Below are 17,817 nucleotides of genomic sequence, written 5' to 3' on the forward strand. Positions count from 1 at the left end.
TGTTTGGCTGATAAGCGCTTAAGCCTGATACAAAAGTGCTGGGAGTCGGTGAGTGCGTTTCTTAAGGGAGTGGAGTCACTGATCACTTGTGGTGTGGTGGATGGAATAAGAAGAGACATTACTGGACATTTTCATGAACTTTATCTTAATTTTGTTTGTTCTGTGACACATTAATTGGTTCACTTATCACAGGGTGATACAATTGTTGTGCTCACACATGTTGTTCATACCATTTAATTGTTGTTACGTTTCTTGGAGTTAGTTATAATTTATAGTTAAGCGCCATTATTTTTCCTTTTTTCTGATTTTAGTTTTAAAAGGTAAAGTACGATTTGCAACATATTATACTTATCTGCTCTGTGCAATGGTCTAGCACAGGGCAGCCTCTATCCACTTATTCTGGGGTCCCTTGCCAGTGTTCCCGGCTCCTCCCCTTTGCTGATTGACCCCATAATTTTCTGATTTTAGTTTTAACCGGTTCCCGACCAGCGCACGCCGGCAGAATGGCACGGGCAGGCATATTGGCGTACAGGTACGTCCAATCTTTAATGCCGCCCTGCCATCGTGAGCGTGCCGCCAGCGGCGCGCTCACGTGCCGGTCGGGACCCCCGTGAGTCCGGTCGCATACCCGCAATCGTCTCACGGGGTGGCTGAATGGAGAAATGCCATTGTAAACAGCATTTCTCCATTCTGCCTAGCAACTAGTGACGCTGATCTCTGCTCCATGTGATTGGAGCAGAGATCAGTGTTCACTAAATGAAAGCCCAACCCCCCCACAGTTAGTAACACACCCGTAGGAACACTTAACCCCTACACTGCCACCCACTGGTTAACCCCTTCACTGCCAGTGTCATTTACACAGGAATCACTGCATTTATATATAAACGCTATAACTTTTGCGCAAACCAATCAATAATCACTTATTGCCATTTTTATCAAAAATATGTAGAAGAATACATATCGGCCTAAACTGAGCGAAAAAATGTTTTTTTATATATTTTTGGGGGATATTTATTATAACAAAAAGTGAAAAATAATGATTTTTTTTCAAAATTGACACTCTATTTTTGTTTATAGCGCAAAAAATAAAAACCACAGGGGTGATCAAATACCACCAAAAGAAAGCTCTATTTGTGGGAAAAAACTGACGTCAATTTTGTTTGGGTGCAACGTCGCGCGACCGTGCAATTGTCAGCTAAATAATGCAACGTCGCACGACCGTGCAATTGTCAGTTAAAGCGACGCAGTGCCGAATCGCAAAAAGTGCTCTGGTCAGGAAGGGGGTAACCGCTGAAGCGGTTAATGTTCTAAATTTAATTTAATTTAATAGAGGGCGCTCTAGGTTCTTTTTCACATGCTTAGCTCTCTATTCTAACTACTCTAATTTAAAAAAGAAAAGCCTAAGTTTAAATTAGAGAGAGACATTCCGAAGATAACAATACTGTATTTTATAATGCTTTCTGTGCCTAGTATCAAGGGCAAACCCAGTTTTAATTATTAATTTGTTAAATAAAGATTTTTTATAAATTAAAAAAATACAAAATAAATAAACATAAAAAAAAAAAATATTGACTCCAAACCAACCCATTCTAGGTTCTTTTAACGAAACGTTTAATAAAAAATGTATTCTTAAAATTAAGAACAATCCTAAATGACTTACATTTTCAGTGGCTCTAGATGAAGGCGCTAAAAACGGAAGGAGGGAGACTGATTAATATCAAGGTATACAGCAAATATTTGTATCTTTCATTAATAGATGTTTGTTACTCTTTCTTTCTGTCAACTTGAGCCAACCCTCGCCACCATATTTTTTTAATGTGACAGGTAGGAGGGGGTGGGCCTATACTTTTAAAGGAAATAATGAGATTTGTGTTCAATTCACTATCTATGTCTGGATCTACTGTTTTAATATCCAGTTTTCAGTGATGTAATCTCTAATGTATTCTTCATATGCTAAGTTTATTATAAATGATGTTCCTATCTATGTATTAAAAAAAAAGCAGCTGGCACTTTAATAAACCAAAATTCGGCTATATGATAATATATCAGTGTGTGCCACACTCACCTCTATAAGGTGCTCCCTCAAAGTTACAGTAGATGAGAATCAACATACAATTTACATTTAAATTTAAATTTTAAATTTAAAAAATGATACTTTAAAAAAAATGTAAAAAAATTTCAATTTGAATACACAATTGAAAGTGAAAAGTGAAAGCACCTTCATTCAAGTTCAACGCGGTCCAATATAATAATAATGTTTGTATTGCATGCTATTACCCGTTAATTATATATTTAAGATTTATTATCTTAAATATATGAGGTGGGTTAAATGAGAGTTCTTTGACCAGAAATGAAAGCTTTAACATAATAATTATTAGAGTATTGTTAAAAGTCTATCTAATAAACCAAAAATATCTATCTATAGACTTACACAAAGGAAGAAAATATTAGGTTGAAATAAAATATTTACATGAGTATATTCCTTAAAACAGTGATCTACAAACATATTTAGTTCGAATTAAAAGGGCATGCCTTTCCCATAATTACCCATTCTTACCAAAGTTCCATTCTGATGGCTGGTCTCCCAGAAAAGAGAGAACGTTACCTCCCCGCTAGTCTGTGTATATCAAACCAGGCTGATGTCTCATTGGTTGGCATAGCGTGACTCCTGGTTGGTCAGCTTCCCTATACTTTGTCTAAGCCGGCTCCCTTTAATGCAAATCCTAGTGATGATTATTCTGAGCAGGAGAATGTTGCTGGGAAGTTAAGAATTGATTCCGGGGTGGGACTCACTTCATTGCATATCCCAGCATGGGATCCTTTGAAGTGAGTATGTGTAAAACAATGGGCTTGAAACCCATTGTTTGTACACAAAAGCCTAGGCACCGTCTTGTCTGCGTAGCCTAACCTTCTTGGTGGCTCTGTTACATAGATACAAAGTTCCCCTGTTCCCCCCGAAAATAAGACCTAGCGTGATTGTTGTGATGGCTGCAATATAAGCCCTACCCCCAAATAAGCCTTCGTAGGTCTTATTTTCAGGGTAGGGCTTATTTGGGGGGTAGGGCTTATATTGCAGCCATCACCGACAATCACGCTAGGTCTTATTTTCGGGGAAAAAGGGTAGTTGAACTATATTCATAATTACAATATTTTACAGCTAGTAATGGAGATTTCACATAAACTCATAAGGCAACAATGTAATACTTTCTTCTGTGATCTACTGAAAAGAATGCATCAGGGATGGCAATCTTGTGTTCATGTGATCACACTTCTAGTGGAAAGGATCTCACCTTGTTGGATGGACCTTATGTGATAAAGGTCACATATAGCTTTTTCCCTTTAGAGATATTTGACAATCTAGGTCAAATAACTGCATTCATCAATTCTCTACGTATATGAGCAGAGTTTTTTTTCAGCTGGAACTTGGTGGAACTCAGTTCCACCACCTCTGGCTTGGGCCCTCTACTTCCTGTTCACCTCTATGGCTTGTAACCACAGAAGTCTGGCTTCTGTGTTTGTAAGTGAAAGTCTGTCTCCCAATGGCTCCCACTGAGTGCAAGATGGGGGCAAGGGAGATGTAGGTGCCCAGGGTACAGTGCAGATGCCCACACACCTACTCGATGATCTCCCCGTATCATGCCCTTTTAAGACCCTCCCACTGTGAAATTTGACCACACCCACAATATGATGCGGTTTGGAGGGTGTGTGTGTGGGGGGGGGGGGGTGAGAGAGGTTTTTGGGGGGTTGTGGTTGAGTTCCTGTACCTATTTTCTGTGAAAAAAGCCCTGTGTATGGGTAACTCAAAATGATAAGACCTTCAGAAACCCCATAGTGCTATTTATTGATAAAGATATAATTTTATTATTTTATCACATAAGGTCCATCTAAAAAGGTAAGATCTAGTTTTTCTATGCTGATGTTGAGGGAACACTTTAGAGATGCGAACATGGTACATATTGATTTATCAACATATGCTCAGTTTAAATTGCCAAAGTTTTGGAACAGTTTTTTTTTTTTTCAAAGAATGACCACACTTAAAATGGACATTCATTTTTTTAATTGTAAATAATATATTAAATTAAATTGACCTATTGTACATTCAGACACCCATGATGGGCTGTTTCTACTCACCTTTTTGGCCGATTTTAAGGTTGGCATAGCATAAGTCTTCATCAGCATTGGAGTTGGTGGAAGGTACTGATAGAATAGAAAATAACAAATATTATTTAATACTCAGATCAGATGACAATCGCTTAAAGTTACATACACTATACTATAAGTATTGGGACTGAGTGGTTGAACTAGATTGACTTGAGTCTTTTTTCAACCAAACTAATTACACTATATTAAGTATTAAGACGCCTGCCTTTACAAACACATGAACTTTAATGGCATCCCAGTCTTAGTCTGTAGGGTTCAATATTGAGTTGGCCACCCATTGCTGCTATAACAGCTTCAACTCTTCTGGGAAGGCCGTCCACAAGGTTTAGGATTAGTGTGTTAGTAGGTTAATTAGTTAGTAGGTTTAGTGTGTCTATGGGAATGTTTGACCATTCTTCCAGAAGCGCATTTGTTAGGTTAGGCACTGATTTTGGAGAGAAAGCCTGGCTCACAGTCTGCGCTCTAATTTATCCCAAAGGTGTTCTGTCGGGTTGAGGTTAGTAATCTGTGCAGGCCAATCACGTTCTTCCACCCCAAACTCGCTCATCCATGTCTGTATGGACCTTTGATTTAAGCACTGGTGCGCATTCATGTTGGAACAGGAAGGGTCCATCCTCAAACTGTTCGCACAAAGTTGGGAGCATGAAATTGTCCAAAATGTCTCGGTATGCTGACGCCTTAAGAGTTCCCTTCACTGGAACTTAGAGGCCAAGCCCAACCCCTGAAAAACCCCCCACACCATAATCCCCCCTCCACCAAATGATTTGGACCAGTGTACAAAGCAAGGTCCATAAAGACATGGATGAGCAATTTTGGGTTGGAAGAAGTCCTGATCTCACCTGATAGAGCACCTTTGGGATGAATTAGAGCACAGACTGTAAGCCAGAACTTCTCGTCCACATCAGTGCCTAATCTCACAAATGCTCTTCTGGAAGAATGGCCAAAGATTCTCATAGACAATATCAGGTCATCTCAGCATCGGGTCATTTTATGGGCAGAGGCAAACCAAGTTCTTTTGCAGCTTACCTTTCTTTTTGAAATTAACTTTAGCGTAATACGCATCCCCTTCCTGAGAGAGTCCTTTGGATGATTCTGTAAAAACAGCAAAAATTTAAAAAATGCATCAAACTCCTGCAATCATCACAGGTAAGGATGAGCTAAGGATACTGTCACATACAGCAGGCTGCTGGCCCAATCAGCTGTGGCCATGGAATTTCCCGCAGCTGCATGTAACAAAAGGGTGGGGATGCTGGTGACATCATTGGGGTAGTATGGCCTCATGGGACCATATTGGCTCAGTTATGTTACCAGTTTCCCTGCCCCTTTCCTCCATGTTGGTGCAGGGTGGGGCATTCCACAACGCCAGCTGATTGGCCCAGCAACCTGCTGTCATGTGACAGTTTCCCACAAACTTGAGTCAAACTCGGTTTGGCTCGAAACTTGCCTGATCTATAATCAAAAGCAACTCACAAATTGTGAAAAGGTACATTTCCCAAAGTCCTTGTAGGTAGAAATGTGCAGAATGAAAATATTAATTTTGTTTCCGATTCGTTATTTACATAAATTAGTTTAGTTAAATTAATTTAAATTTGTTTTGTTTATTCAAATCGATTCAAATTGAACTCAATTCAACCGAATTCACACAATTCTAATCGATTCAAATCAAATTCCATTCTGAATCAAATGTATCTTTAATGCAAAATTTGAATTTTGGAAGATGGTTATGTTCTTTCTATTCCATTCTATTCCATTGTTTTTTTCTATTCGATTATATTATTTTCTATTCTATTTCGAATTTTCGTAAAATGGTTATATTGTTATATATTTTCTATGCGATTGTTTTTTTCTATTCTATTCTATTCTACTCTATTCAAATTTATTCTGTTTGAAATTCAGATTTCGGAAGATGATTATATTTTTTCTATTCTATTGTTTTTTCTAGTCTAGTCATTTCTAATCTATTTTATTTGAATTCAAATTTATTCGATTTGAATTTTGATAAATGGTTATATTCTATATTCTGCTGTCTTCTATTCTATTGATTTTTTTATTTTATTCTATTCTTTTATTTTCTATTCTATTCTGTTCAAATTTGAATTTATTCTATTCGAAATTTGGAAGAAGGTTAGATTCTATTTTAAACCATTCTTTTCTTTTTTCTATTCTATTATTTTCTAAATTATTCTAATCGAATTCAATTGTATTCTATTTGAAACTCAAATTTCATATGATGGTTATATTCTATTTTATTCTATTCTTTTTTATTCTCTTCTATTCTATTCCTGTACTTTCTATCCTTTTTTTTTCTATTCCATTCTTTTCTAAACTATTCTAACTTAGTTCAAATGTATGCTATTTGAAAATCAAATTTCGAAAGATGATTATATTCTTCAATTCTATTGTTTTTTTTTTCTATTCTAGTCTTTTCTAATCTATTTTATTTGAATTCATATTTATTCTATTTGAATTTTGATAAATGGTTATATCTTGTTCTCCTCTATTCTATTGATTTTTGAATTTTATTCTATTCTTTTATTTTCTATTCTATTATATTATATTCAAATTTGAATTTATTCTATTTGAAATTTGGAAGAAGGTTAGATTCTATTTTAATCCATTCTTTTCTTTTTTTCTATTCTATTATTTTCTAAATTATTCTAATCTAATTCAATTGTATTCTATTTGAAACTCGAATTTCATATGATGGTTATATTTTATTTTATTCTATTCTATTATTTTTTATTGTCTTCTATTCTATTCCTGTACTTTCTATTCTATTTTTTTCTGTTATAGTTTTTTCTGTTTTACTCTATTCTTTTCTATTCTATCCCTTTCTTTTCTATTCCATTTTCTTTCTATTCTTTTATTTTCTATTCTGTTCTGTTTTACTATATTCTATTCTTTTTTTTTTTTTTTTTTTTTTTTTTTTTTTTTTGGCTACTTCAGCGAATTATTCATGAGGTCCAATCAGATTAACGTTCATATACGTTATCCTCATTTCCACATCATTGTAGCCTTTATTTTCTAATTGAAATCCCAAACATAGATTTCCACTTTTTTTTTTTTTTTTTTTTTTTTTTTTTTTCCCCCCTCCCTCCCTCACATACAAAAAAAAAGGGGAAAGCTACTGTTATCTGGAGGGAAAGGTATACCAACAGAACAAAGCAAACAAGGGGAAAACATTATATAATTCAACCCTACCGTTTCTCCCCTTCTTCACTCCCTTACATCCCACCCCCCCCTCTCCCCCCACCCACCCTCTCCCACCACCTATGCGTAGAAGTTCCAACCTTCTCAGAATCTAACATGTTCCGCGTAGCTCCATGATTTTTTGAATTTTTTCCACTCATGCCATAGCTCTACTCCTGTCTGTCCCCTATCCTCCTGGCTTTCCCTTCGCCTGGTCATCCGGTAAGTCTCTTCCACAGTATCGATCCATTCCCATGTTGCTGGGCTTTCCTCATTTTGCCAATTCTTTGGTATCAGTCTCTTGGCTGCATTTAAAAGATGTGGTACCAAAGAATTCTGATATTTTTTCGTTTCCTCCCTCGTACCATGAAATAAGACCACCCATGGATCCTCGGGGATTGAGATATTTGTAATTTCTCTTATATGATGTAATATTCTTTTCCAATATTCCTTTATTTTGGGGCATTTCCACCACAGATGGGCCATTGTTCCTACTTCCCCACATCCTCTCCAACAGTCCCCTGATTTACTTGGATCTATTTTATGTATTTTATCTGGGGTAGCGTACCATCTAGAAATAAGTTTATAGTTCATTTCTACTGTTCTGCTATCAACTGCAGATTTATGTAAAAGTTTAAAAATTTTCCTCTTAGTGTTATTATCACACAGTGTTCCCATATCCATTTCCCATTTCTGCATATAGGGTAGACTCTCCAGCTCCCCTTCCTCAGCCAGGAGCCCATACAGCTTAGAGATCGTTCCCCTGGAGTCTTCTGCCAAGCAAAGCTTCTCCAGGGGTGACCACTCCTCCTCTGTTTTTAATGGCTGTGGTAGGCTCCTGATAAAGTGAGCCAGCTGGAGATATCTCCACTCGTCTATTTTACCAAGGTCCCCTTTGTGTTTCATCTCGTGTAGTGTCAAAATCTTTCCCCCTTTTATAATATCCCGCACCTGTGCCTTTTCTTTCAACCAATTCCCGCTATTTATTTTTAACCCTGGCGGGAAATATTCATTTTCTTTTAATTCTAAAAGTGGCGAATTGTATTGTTTATTTAAATGCTTATAGACCCTATCCCAAACCCTAAGTGTGTTTTGTGTCAGTATACTAGTGCCAATATCCAATGTCCTGTATTTAGGCGGATTCCAAACTATTTTATTTAACTGTGTTTTACTCAACTCATTCTCTATGTTAACCCATCTTTTTTCTTCATTATTACCTTTTACCCACTCTATTAATCTCGACAGTACGATAGCATTATAATACTGTTGTATATCTGGTACCGCAAGTCCCCCTTTAAGTTTACTTCGCTTCAGGATATTGAAGGAGACTCTAGGCTTTTTTTTGTTCCAAATGAATCCCCCTAACAGGGTTTTGATCTTCGAAAAAAAAAACTTCGGTATCTCTATGGGGATCATTTGGATTTTATAAAGAATCTTAGGGACAATAAACATCTTTAGACTAGTAATACATCCTAACCAAGTCAGGGGTCTATTAACCAACCTATTACATTCTTTTTTAATTTCATCTAGTAATGGAACAAAATTTAATTTAAATAAATTCTCTAATGGGATTGTAAGTTTTATTCCCAAGTAATTTATCGCCTTTCGCCAGGGAAAACAGAATCTTTTTTGAAGCCCCCTTTTTTCGAGTTCGCCCGTATTGATATTAAGTACCTCTGATTTGGCAATATTAATTTTAAAATTCGAAAGTTGGCCATAATATGCTAGAGCTTCCATTAGTTTAGGCATCGTACTACTTGGCTCCCTAATGTAGAATAGCACATCGTCAGCAAACGCAGCCAATTTATGCTCTTCTTGTCCTATTAAGATTCCTTTGATCTGTAGATCATTGCGAATCGAGGCAAGAAGAGGTTCTAGGGATAGCACAAACAGCAGGGGTGAGAGAGGACACCCCTGCCTTGTGCCATTTTTCATCTCAAAAGGTAAAGAAAGCGTACCGTTGATCTTAATCCTGGAAATTGGGTGATAATAAAGGGTCTTAATCCTTTGGATCATTTTAGGTCCCACGCCCATCCTCTCCAGGGTTCTAAACATGAACCCCCAGTCTACCCTGTCGAAGGCCTTCTGGGCATCTATCGACAGGAGTAGACTCGGGGCCCCTCCCCCCTCACTCCTGGACATAAGGAGCAATGTTCTCACTCCGTTATCCCTCCCCTCCCTTCCGGATACAAAACCCACTTGGTCTGGATGGACTAATGACTTCATTAAAATCTTCATTCTACTGGCCAAAATTTTTGCAAACAGCTTTGTATCGGCATTCAATAACGAAATAGGCCTGAAATTAGAGCACACAGTCTCTTCTTTCCCTTCCTTCCGTAGAACCGTTATAGAAGCAGTCCTCGCCTCTTCACTCAGCTCATACTCGGTCCCTAGATTATTCAGGTAGTTACATAAGTGGGGGATTAGCAACCCCCTGAATTTCTTAAAATAGAATACAGGGAACCCGTCTGGTCCTGGACTTTTACCAGATGCTGAGTCCATCAGAGCCTTATTTAATTCCTCCTCTGAGATGGGTTTTTCTAAGATTTCCATTTCTATTCCTGAAATTTTTGTCAATCGGGCTCTTTCCAAATATTCCTCTATTTTTAGTTCCTTTTCTTCAACCTTGAGTCCTATAGGCTGGTCAACTGCATATAACTTTTCATAGTACCCCCTAAATATTTCCGCGATCTCGCTTGTTCCATAGACCATATCCCCTTTACTTGACTGAATTTTTCCTATATAGTTCCTGGATTTAGCCCTCTGTAATCTTTTTGCTAAATATTTAGTGGGTTTGTTATCCCCATAGTACCTATCCCTAGCTAATTGATTAAACGTTTTTTGAGTTTCCTGTTCCATCAAAGTTCTTAATTCCTCCCGTTTGGTTACTAATTTTTGAAAAATTTCCTTATCCTGGTTCGGGTATTTTTTATGTTGCTGCTCTATTCTAAATATTTCTTCTATCAATGTTTTAATTTTTTCCGATCTCTCCTTTTTCCTTCTAGCCCCCATTGATATCAGGATCCCCCTAATGTAGGCTTTGTGGGCCTCCCATAAATTCTGACTTGAAATATGTCCAGTATTATTAATCGAAAAATATTGTTCCAATTCTTTGCTAATCTTCTCCTCTCCTTCTGCATCCTGAATCAAACCTTCATTTAGCCTCCAAGTGAAGGGCTTGCGCTCTCCTCCCCTTAGTTGCAACTTCATCTTAACGGGGGCATGGTCGGAGAGTGAGACCACCCCAATTGAGGTCTCTACCACCATTTCCAGAATTCTATGGTCTACAAGGATATAGTCAATCCGGGAATACGTCCTGTGCACAGGGGAGTAGAACGTGAAATCTTTCTCATTTGGATGCTGTATTCTCCAAACGTCTACTAATTGAGAATTATGAAGTTTTTGTTTTATTCTTTTTAATTGCACCTTACTAGTCCCCTGTGCCCTGGACGTACTATCCAATCCCGGATCAACACAAAAATTCAGGTCCCCCATCAAGATTACTGGTCCTTTCCCAAAATCTCTTAGTTTCCCCAAGAGGCCCTCTAAGTATTTTGTAGGATCCCTGTTAGGGGCATAAATATTAATCAGTGTGCATTCCGTATCTCTTAATTTCCCTCTCAGAATTAGATACCTTCCCTCCGGGTCCACCATTCTATCTTCTAAGTTAAACTGTATCTTCTTTGAGAAACCAATAGCTACTCCCCTTCCTCTACTTGTTATCGCATCGCCGTAGTACCACACGGGAAACTCCCTTGAATATAACTTAATATTAGCCTTATGAGAAAAATGGGTTTCCTGTAAAAAAATTACCTCTGCTTTATAAAACCTCAATTCCTTCAATATCTTATGCCTCTTACTAGGCGAATTTAACCCTTTGACATTATATGACATAAAGTTTATGGCTTGCGTTATTAAAACTCTAGATTACCTAATAAAAATATCTTTCTTACCTCCTCTACCATAGGTTTTCCTTCCCTCCCCCCCCCCTGTTTCTCCCTTTCCCTACCCCCTAACCCCCCCCCTCCCTCCCCCCCCACCTCTCCCCTCCACCCACCCCTCCCCCCACCTCCTCCCACTCCATCCCCCCACCCCCCATCCCCCGGCCTAGATCTGGCCCTTGGCCCACCGAGTGATCCGGTAATCCCGACCCTCGATAAGTCCTATAGATTCTAGGGTACAGAACAGTTTTCGGCCTTCCCACCCCCTCTTCCCCCCCCCAAGGAATTTCCAAGGGGGTGGGGTGGGGTGGTCAGACCGGCCCCCCCCTCCACACAGATACTTAGACATACTTTCACGTACTTCTCTCCCCTCCTCCCAGCCACCCCCCTCTTCCCCCCGACACCCCCGGGTCCCCTTCTATCCAGCCTGGCAAAGCCGGTGCCTGGATACCCAAACTCTCACAGAAATCTAGCAACTCATCGGGAAAACGCAGCCTAGCTGTCTTGCCATCCTTGAATCCTATAAGACAGGCCGGGAACCCCCAACTATAACGAATGTTCTGCATTTTCATCAGCTCTAACAACGGTTTCAACAGCCGCTTTCTAGTCAAAGTCTCTGCGGCTAAGTCAGGGAAAACTTGTAGATCTGCTCCTGCATAGTTTAAAATCTCTCTCCCCTTTAATTTTGACCATATCTCATCTTTATCTTCACAGAATCTGAATTTTACGATAATGTCCCGAGGCTTGTTTGATCCTCCGTTCCTTAATCTACCTACACGATGGACCCTTTCAATTTTGGGGAATCCATCCTCTCCTCTGCCCAGGAGTGGATTAAATATGTTTTTAACAATCTCTCTCAGGTCTTCTTGCTTGCTTTCAGGAACTGCACGTATCCTTAAATTTTGTCTGCGATTTCTATTTTCTTGATCCTCTAATTGATACAAGATTTTCCTCTGATTCTGGTTAATTAATTTAATATGATCTTTTACTCTTTCTATTTCTAGGGCTTGCTTATCCATATTAGACTCCACTTCTTCCACTCTGTTTAATAGGTGGCCCAAATCTCCTCGCAATAAAGCAATTTCTGATTTAATTGCGACTTCAAGATTAGATAGCATTTCTCTCAGAACTTGTTGAGTTAGAGGCAGGTCTACTCCCTGGTGCTCACCATCTCTACTCGACTCCATTTCATTTTCAGTTGTGAGATCATCCCTTGAGTGTTCCCTACTTTTCTCCTGTTTTTTATCTTGACCCTTCTTTTTTCCTGTGTTCGGGGGTATTTCTTCCGCCCCCTCCCCTTTTGGGCTTCCCCCTGGGGTCAAATATTGCTTAATTGTGCTGTCCGTTGTGTTTTTTGGGGTTTTAAGGCCCCCTCTTCGTCCATTCTGTTTGGAGGATTTATTCATTTTATTGCACTAGGATTACAAATTTTTAAATTATCTCACAATACGTGAGACGGGACCCCCACCACGTTGTGTCCTCCTTAAATAGAGCCTTCCACCCTCCCCTACACTCCTAGGTTTTAAGGGGGGGACTTTCAAGACTGCCCAATTAGGATATAGAACTCTGCCGCACTTATTTAAATAAACATACAGGATAGTTTGCTTTTTAGTCCGGGCCGATAGGACCAGAAGAGAGCACAGAGGGAGACACACACCAGCGGAGTCCCCAAGCCCGTTTTTACCACCTTATGTCCACCTCGTATCAGATCATCAGATATTGAGGAAAAAGAGAGAGAGAGAAAAAAAAACAAACAGACCAAAAAAAACATTAAATTAGATATCCCCCACAGCCGCCGTGCCTTATTCTTTTGGGGTCTGAGAAGAGTTTGCACACCAAATATTTAGTATAGTCCCCCACTGTGTTGCCCAACCAGGCTAGGTTTTCAGTTAAAGCCTCAAGTGAGATGTCATTACCATTGCAACTTTCCACAGATCAGCATTTAGGTTTTGCATAATCGCACCGCTATTTTTGGAATGCTCATTCACTCCCCTGACCCAGCAACTCTAGCAATGACCGTTCAAGCACTTTTTTTTTTTAAAAAACCTTCAGCGCAACTGCAAGATCAAAACTACACAATCCCAAAATCATCATTGCTTATCTGATCCACGTTGCCATCTGTTTTCAGTCCTCTCCTTCGTTTTAGGGTTACGGTGGTTAAGAGCCCTTCTCACCGCTATATGCTAGCGGCGTCCCGAGCGGCGAGGGGGGGAGAGAAAAAAGACAGCTGGGACACAGGGAGCCTGGTTTGCATCTTCATTTAGCCTGTTTCCCGTGTGGCTTCCAGCGAGGGAGGGGGGGCCGGTCTCCGGAGCGGTGGCGTCTAAGATGACACCGGGATGGATGTTTCCTCCAGCTGGAGCCTCTCACTACTCCAGCTGTCCCTCGCACAGCACGCCGTCCTCTCGCTCCGGCCGGCTTCTCACTGCTTCCTCCCCCGGAACCCGCGTCCTACGTCATGACGCTGCTGCCCCACTAGCCGTGAGCGCTCTACTATATTCTATTCTATTCTTTTATTTTCTATTCTATTCTTCTTTATTCTATTCTATTCTTTTCTGTTCCATATTATTTTATTCTCTTTGGAAGTTCAAAATCGAATTTGATTTGAAAAAGATTAGAATTCGATTCAAAAACCAATTCAAATTTCATCCAAATTTTTGTATTGCTACAGTGCCTTGCAAAAGTATTCACTCCCTTGGCATTTTTCATGTTTTGTTGCCTCACAACCTGGAATTAATATGGATTGTTTGAGGATTTGCATCATATAACTTACAGAACACGCCCACAACTTTGAAGATTTTTTTTTTTTAACTGTAAAGCAAACAACAAATAGGACAAAATAACAGAAAAAGTCAATGTGCATAACTATTCACCCCCCCATAAAAGCAATAATTTGTAGAGACATCTTTTGCGGCTATCACAGCTCCAAGTTGCTTTGGATAAGTCTCTATGAGTCTTGCCACATCTCACCACTGGGATTTTTTTCCATTCCTCCTTGCAAAACTGCTCCAGCTCCTTCAAGGTGGATGGTTTGCGCTTGTGAACAGCAATCTTTAAGTCTGACCACAGATTTTCTATTGGATTGAGGTCTGGGCTTTGACTAGGCCATTCCAACACATTTACATGTTTCCCCTTAAACCACTCAAGTGTTGCTTTAGCAGTGTGTTTGGGGTCATTGTCCTGCTGGAAGGTGAACCTCCGTCCTAGCCTCAAATCACACACAGAATGGTACAGGTTTTGCTCAAGAATATCCCTGTATTTAGCACCATCCATCTTTCCCTCAACTCTGACCAGTCTCCCAGTCCAAACTATCATGTTTCACAGTGGGGATGGTGTTCTTTGGGTGATGTGATGTGTTGGGTTTGCACCAGACATAGCGTTTTCTTTGATGGCCAAAATGTTAAATTTTAGTCTCATCAGACCAGAGCACCTTCCTCCATACATTTTGAGAGTCTCCCACGTGCCCTTTCGCAAACTCAAAAGGTTCCATTTTGTTTTTTGCATAAATGGCTTTTTTTCTGGCCACTCCGCCATAAAGCCCAACTCTATGGAGCGTACGGCTTATTGTCGTCCTATGTACAGATACTCCAGTCTCTGCTATGGAACTCTGCAGCTCCTCCAGGGTTACCTTAGGTCTCTGTGCTCCTCTCTGATTAATGCCCTCCTTGCCCGGTCCCTGAGTTTTGGTGTGCGGCCGTCTCTTGGCAGGTTTGCTGTTGTGCCATGTTCTTTCCATTTGGTTATGATAGATGTGATGGTGCTCCTAGGGATCATCAAAGATTTGGATATTTTTTTATGACCTAACCCTGACTTGTACTTCTCAACAACATTGTCCCTTACTTGTTTGGAGAGTTCCTTGGTCTTCATGGCAGTGTTTGGTTAGTGGTGCCTCTCGCTTAGGTGTTGCAGCCTCTGGGGCCTTTCAAAAAGGTGTGTATATGTAATGACAGATCATGTGACCCTTAGATTGCACACAGGTGGACATCATTTCACTAATTATGTGACTTCTGAAGGTAATTGGTTGCACCAGAGCTTTTTGAGGGTAAAGACTTTCTGAAAAATAGTTTTATGTATATATTTTTCTAATTTTACTTCACCAACTTAGACTATTTTTTTCTGATCCACCACATATAATTCAGATAAAAAACAAAACAAAAAAAACATTGAACTAAAGGCTGTAATGTAACAAAATAGGTAAAAAGCTAAGGGGGATGAATACTTTTGCAAGGCACTGTATTTCCATTAAATTTGTTACTATTGTAATAAAGAAAAATGTGTCTGAATTTCGATTTGCAATGAAACAAACCACACATGTCTAGTTGTAAGTTCTGCACTTGAAGCACAGAAAGAAACCTGGTAATCTGCCAGTGAGCTTTTAACTTCCCGCATGAACTGACAACACAGAAATTCTTCTGCACTGAAATCCCAAGCAGTGTTGTCAGTCCTACCTAGTCATTTCTTAGGGCCAGTTCACACCAGATGCAGTTCCATGCAGTTCCATGTGCTTTTTTCCTGAACTAAAAATGCATGCACAGTGTTTTCCATGTATTCCAATGGCTTTAGTTCACACCATGCAGTCAGTTTCCAGTCAGTTTCCGTTGGTTTTTTCTGTTGGAAATTCCGACCATGTGTACGCGGCATAACAGGTTTTCTTCTAAGATTGCCCTGTATTTGGCTCCATCCATCTTCCCATCAACTCTGACCAGCTTCCCTGTCCTTGCTGCAGAAAAGCATCCCCACAACATGATGCTGCCACCACCATGTTTCACGGTGGGGATGGTGTGTTCAGGGTGATGTGCAGTGTTAGTCTTCCACCATACATAGTGCATTGCTTTTAGGCCAAAAAGTTCAATTTTGGCCTCATCTGACCAGACCACCTTCTTCCACATGTTTGCTGTGTCCCCCACATGGCTTCTCACAAACACAAACTGCAAACAAGACATTATGGCTTATGGCATTATGGCTTTCTTTCAAAAATGGCTTTCTTCTTGTCACTCTTCTATAAAAGCCAGATTTATGGAGAGCACGACTAATAGTTGTCCTGTGGACAGATTCTCCTCCCTGAGCTGTGGATCTCTGAAGCTCCTCCAGAGTTAACATGGGCCTCTTGGCTCTTCTCTGAAGGCTCTCCTTACCCGGCCAGTCAGTTTAGGTGGCGGCCATGTCTTTGTAGGTTTGCAGTTGTGCCCATACTCTTTCCATTTTTGGATTGAACAGAGCTCCGTGAGATGTTCAAAGCTTGGGATATTTTTTTTATAACCTAACCCTGCTGTAAACTTCTCCACAAAATTATCCCTGACCTGTCTGGTGTGTTCCTTGGCCTTCATGATGATGTTTGTTCACTAGGTTTCTCTAACAAACCCCCAAGGGCTTCACAGAACAGCTGTATTTATACTGAGATTAAATTATACACAGGTAGACTCTATTTACTAATTAGGTAACTTTTAAAGGCACTTGGTTCCACTAGATTTTAGTTAGGGGTATCAGAGTAAAGGGGGCTGAATACAAATGCACCCCACACTTTTCACATATTTATTTGTAAAACATTTTGCAAACCATTTATCTTCTTTACCTTCCACTTCACAATTATGAGCCACTTTGTGTTGGTTTATCACATAAAATCCCAATTAAATACATTTATGTTTTTGGTTGTAACATGACAACATGTGGAAAATTTCAAGGGGTGTGAATACTTTTTTTTAAGGCACTGTATATAGAAGGTGTGGAATAAGAAAATTTACAGCACAGCATACTTTCTTGGAAAGTGTGGAAGAATATGCGTCAAATGTAGAAATGATAACCCCCTTGGAGTTTTCAGGCAGAGAGTATAGTGTAGGTAAATTTCTTTGAAAGGCAGTGACTCCACTTTTATTGAATACAAAGCATTGGAAAAAGGGCACACATAGTCCTGGAGACAAATGTACCTACACTATACGCTCTGTCTGAAAAGTCCAAGGGGGTTATCATATCTGTATTTTATGCACATTCTTCCATGTTTAATTAGGATGTTGGCAACCCCATACACCCTCTCCCTAACACCATTCCTATACTTGTAAAGTGTGGACTAGGGGAAGTACAGCACAGAATATACACTCGTAAAGTGTGGACTAGGGGAAGTACAGCACATCATACACGCTTCTCGGCCTTTTGGCTAAGATCAAGTGTAGTATCTGTTCTTATCAGTTGCCAGAGGAGGCGCTATGCTACTCCCAAGTGTGGGGAGGGCAGATGCAAATACAATGGTGTCATTGCACCTGGAAGGGCGGTTTCGGTAGTGAAGGGTGTCTGGGTGCCCTTTGAGAAGTCAGCGGGGTCGAGTCTGAACAGTCCGGAAGGGTGCGGATGGGTGCTGCATCGGGTCTGGCCTTAGGACGGGTCTTTTTCTGGCCTTCTGGATGTTGTTGGTGTGGGTGCCGTTCCTGTCAGCGTCCGGTGGAGGAGCTGGCGTCGCCTTGCAAATGATGATGGCGGCCTGGAAGGGTTAGTACTGGTGGAGGCTGTTATTGCTGAGGGCAGCTCTCCCTGA

At 40.0% G+C, this 17,817-nt stretch overlaps 1 protein-coding gene and 1 pseudogene across 1 annotated transcript in view; one reads left to right on the forward strand and one right to left on the reverse strand.

Moving 5' to 3' along the window:
- The window catches only part of LOC143973516 (uncharacterized), an 86,482-nt gene that overhangs the window by 472 nt on the left and 68,193 nt on the right, over positions 1–17,817 (reverse strand). The window contains exons 9-11 of the mRNA XM_077474434.1: positions 5,188–5,253; positions 4,132–4,197; positions 1,661–1,686 (exon numbers count right to left, since the gene is read on the reverse strand). Of these exons, the coding sequence (XP_077330560.1) occupies positions 1,661–1,686; positions 4,132–4,197; positions 5,188–5,253 (158 nt within the window). The remainder of the gene's footprint in view (positions 1–1,660; positions 1,687–4,131; positions 4,198–5,187; positions 5,254–17,817) is intronic.
- Positions 17,423–17,532, forward strand: LOC143973531 (U2 spliceosomal RNA; annotated as a pseudogene).

The sequence above is a fragment of the Lithobates pipiens genome, unplaced genomic scaffold (genome assembly GCF_037356315.1).
Source record: "Lithobates pipiens isolate NorthernLeopardFrog02 unplaced genomic scaffold, aLitPip1_a1.2 Scaffold_83, whole genome shotgun sequence".
NCBI classification, from domain to species: Eukaryota; Metazoa; Chordata; class Amphibia; order Anura; family Ranidae; genus Lithobates; species Lithobates pipiens.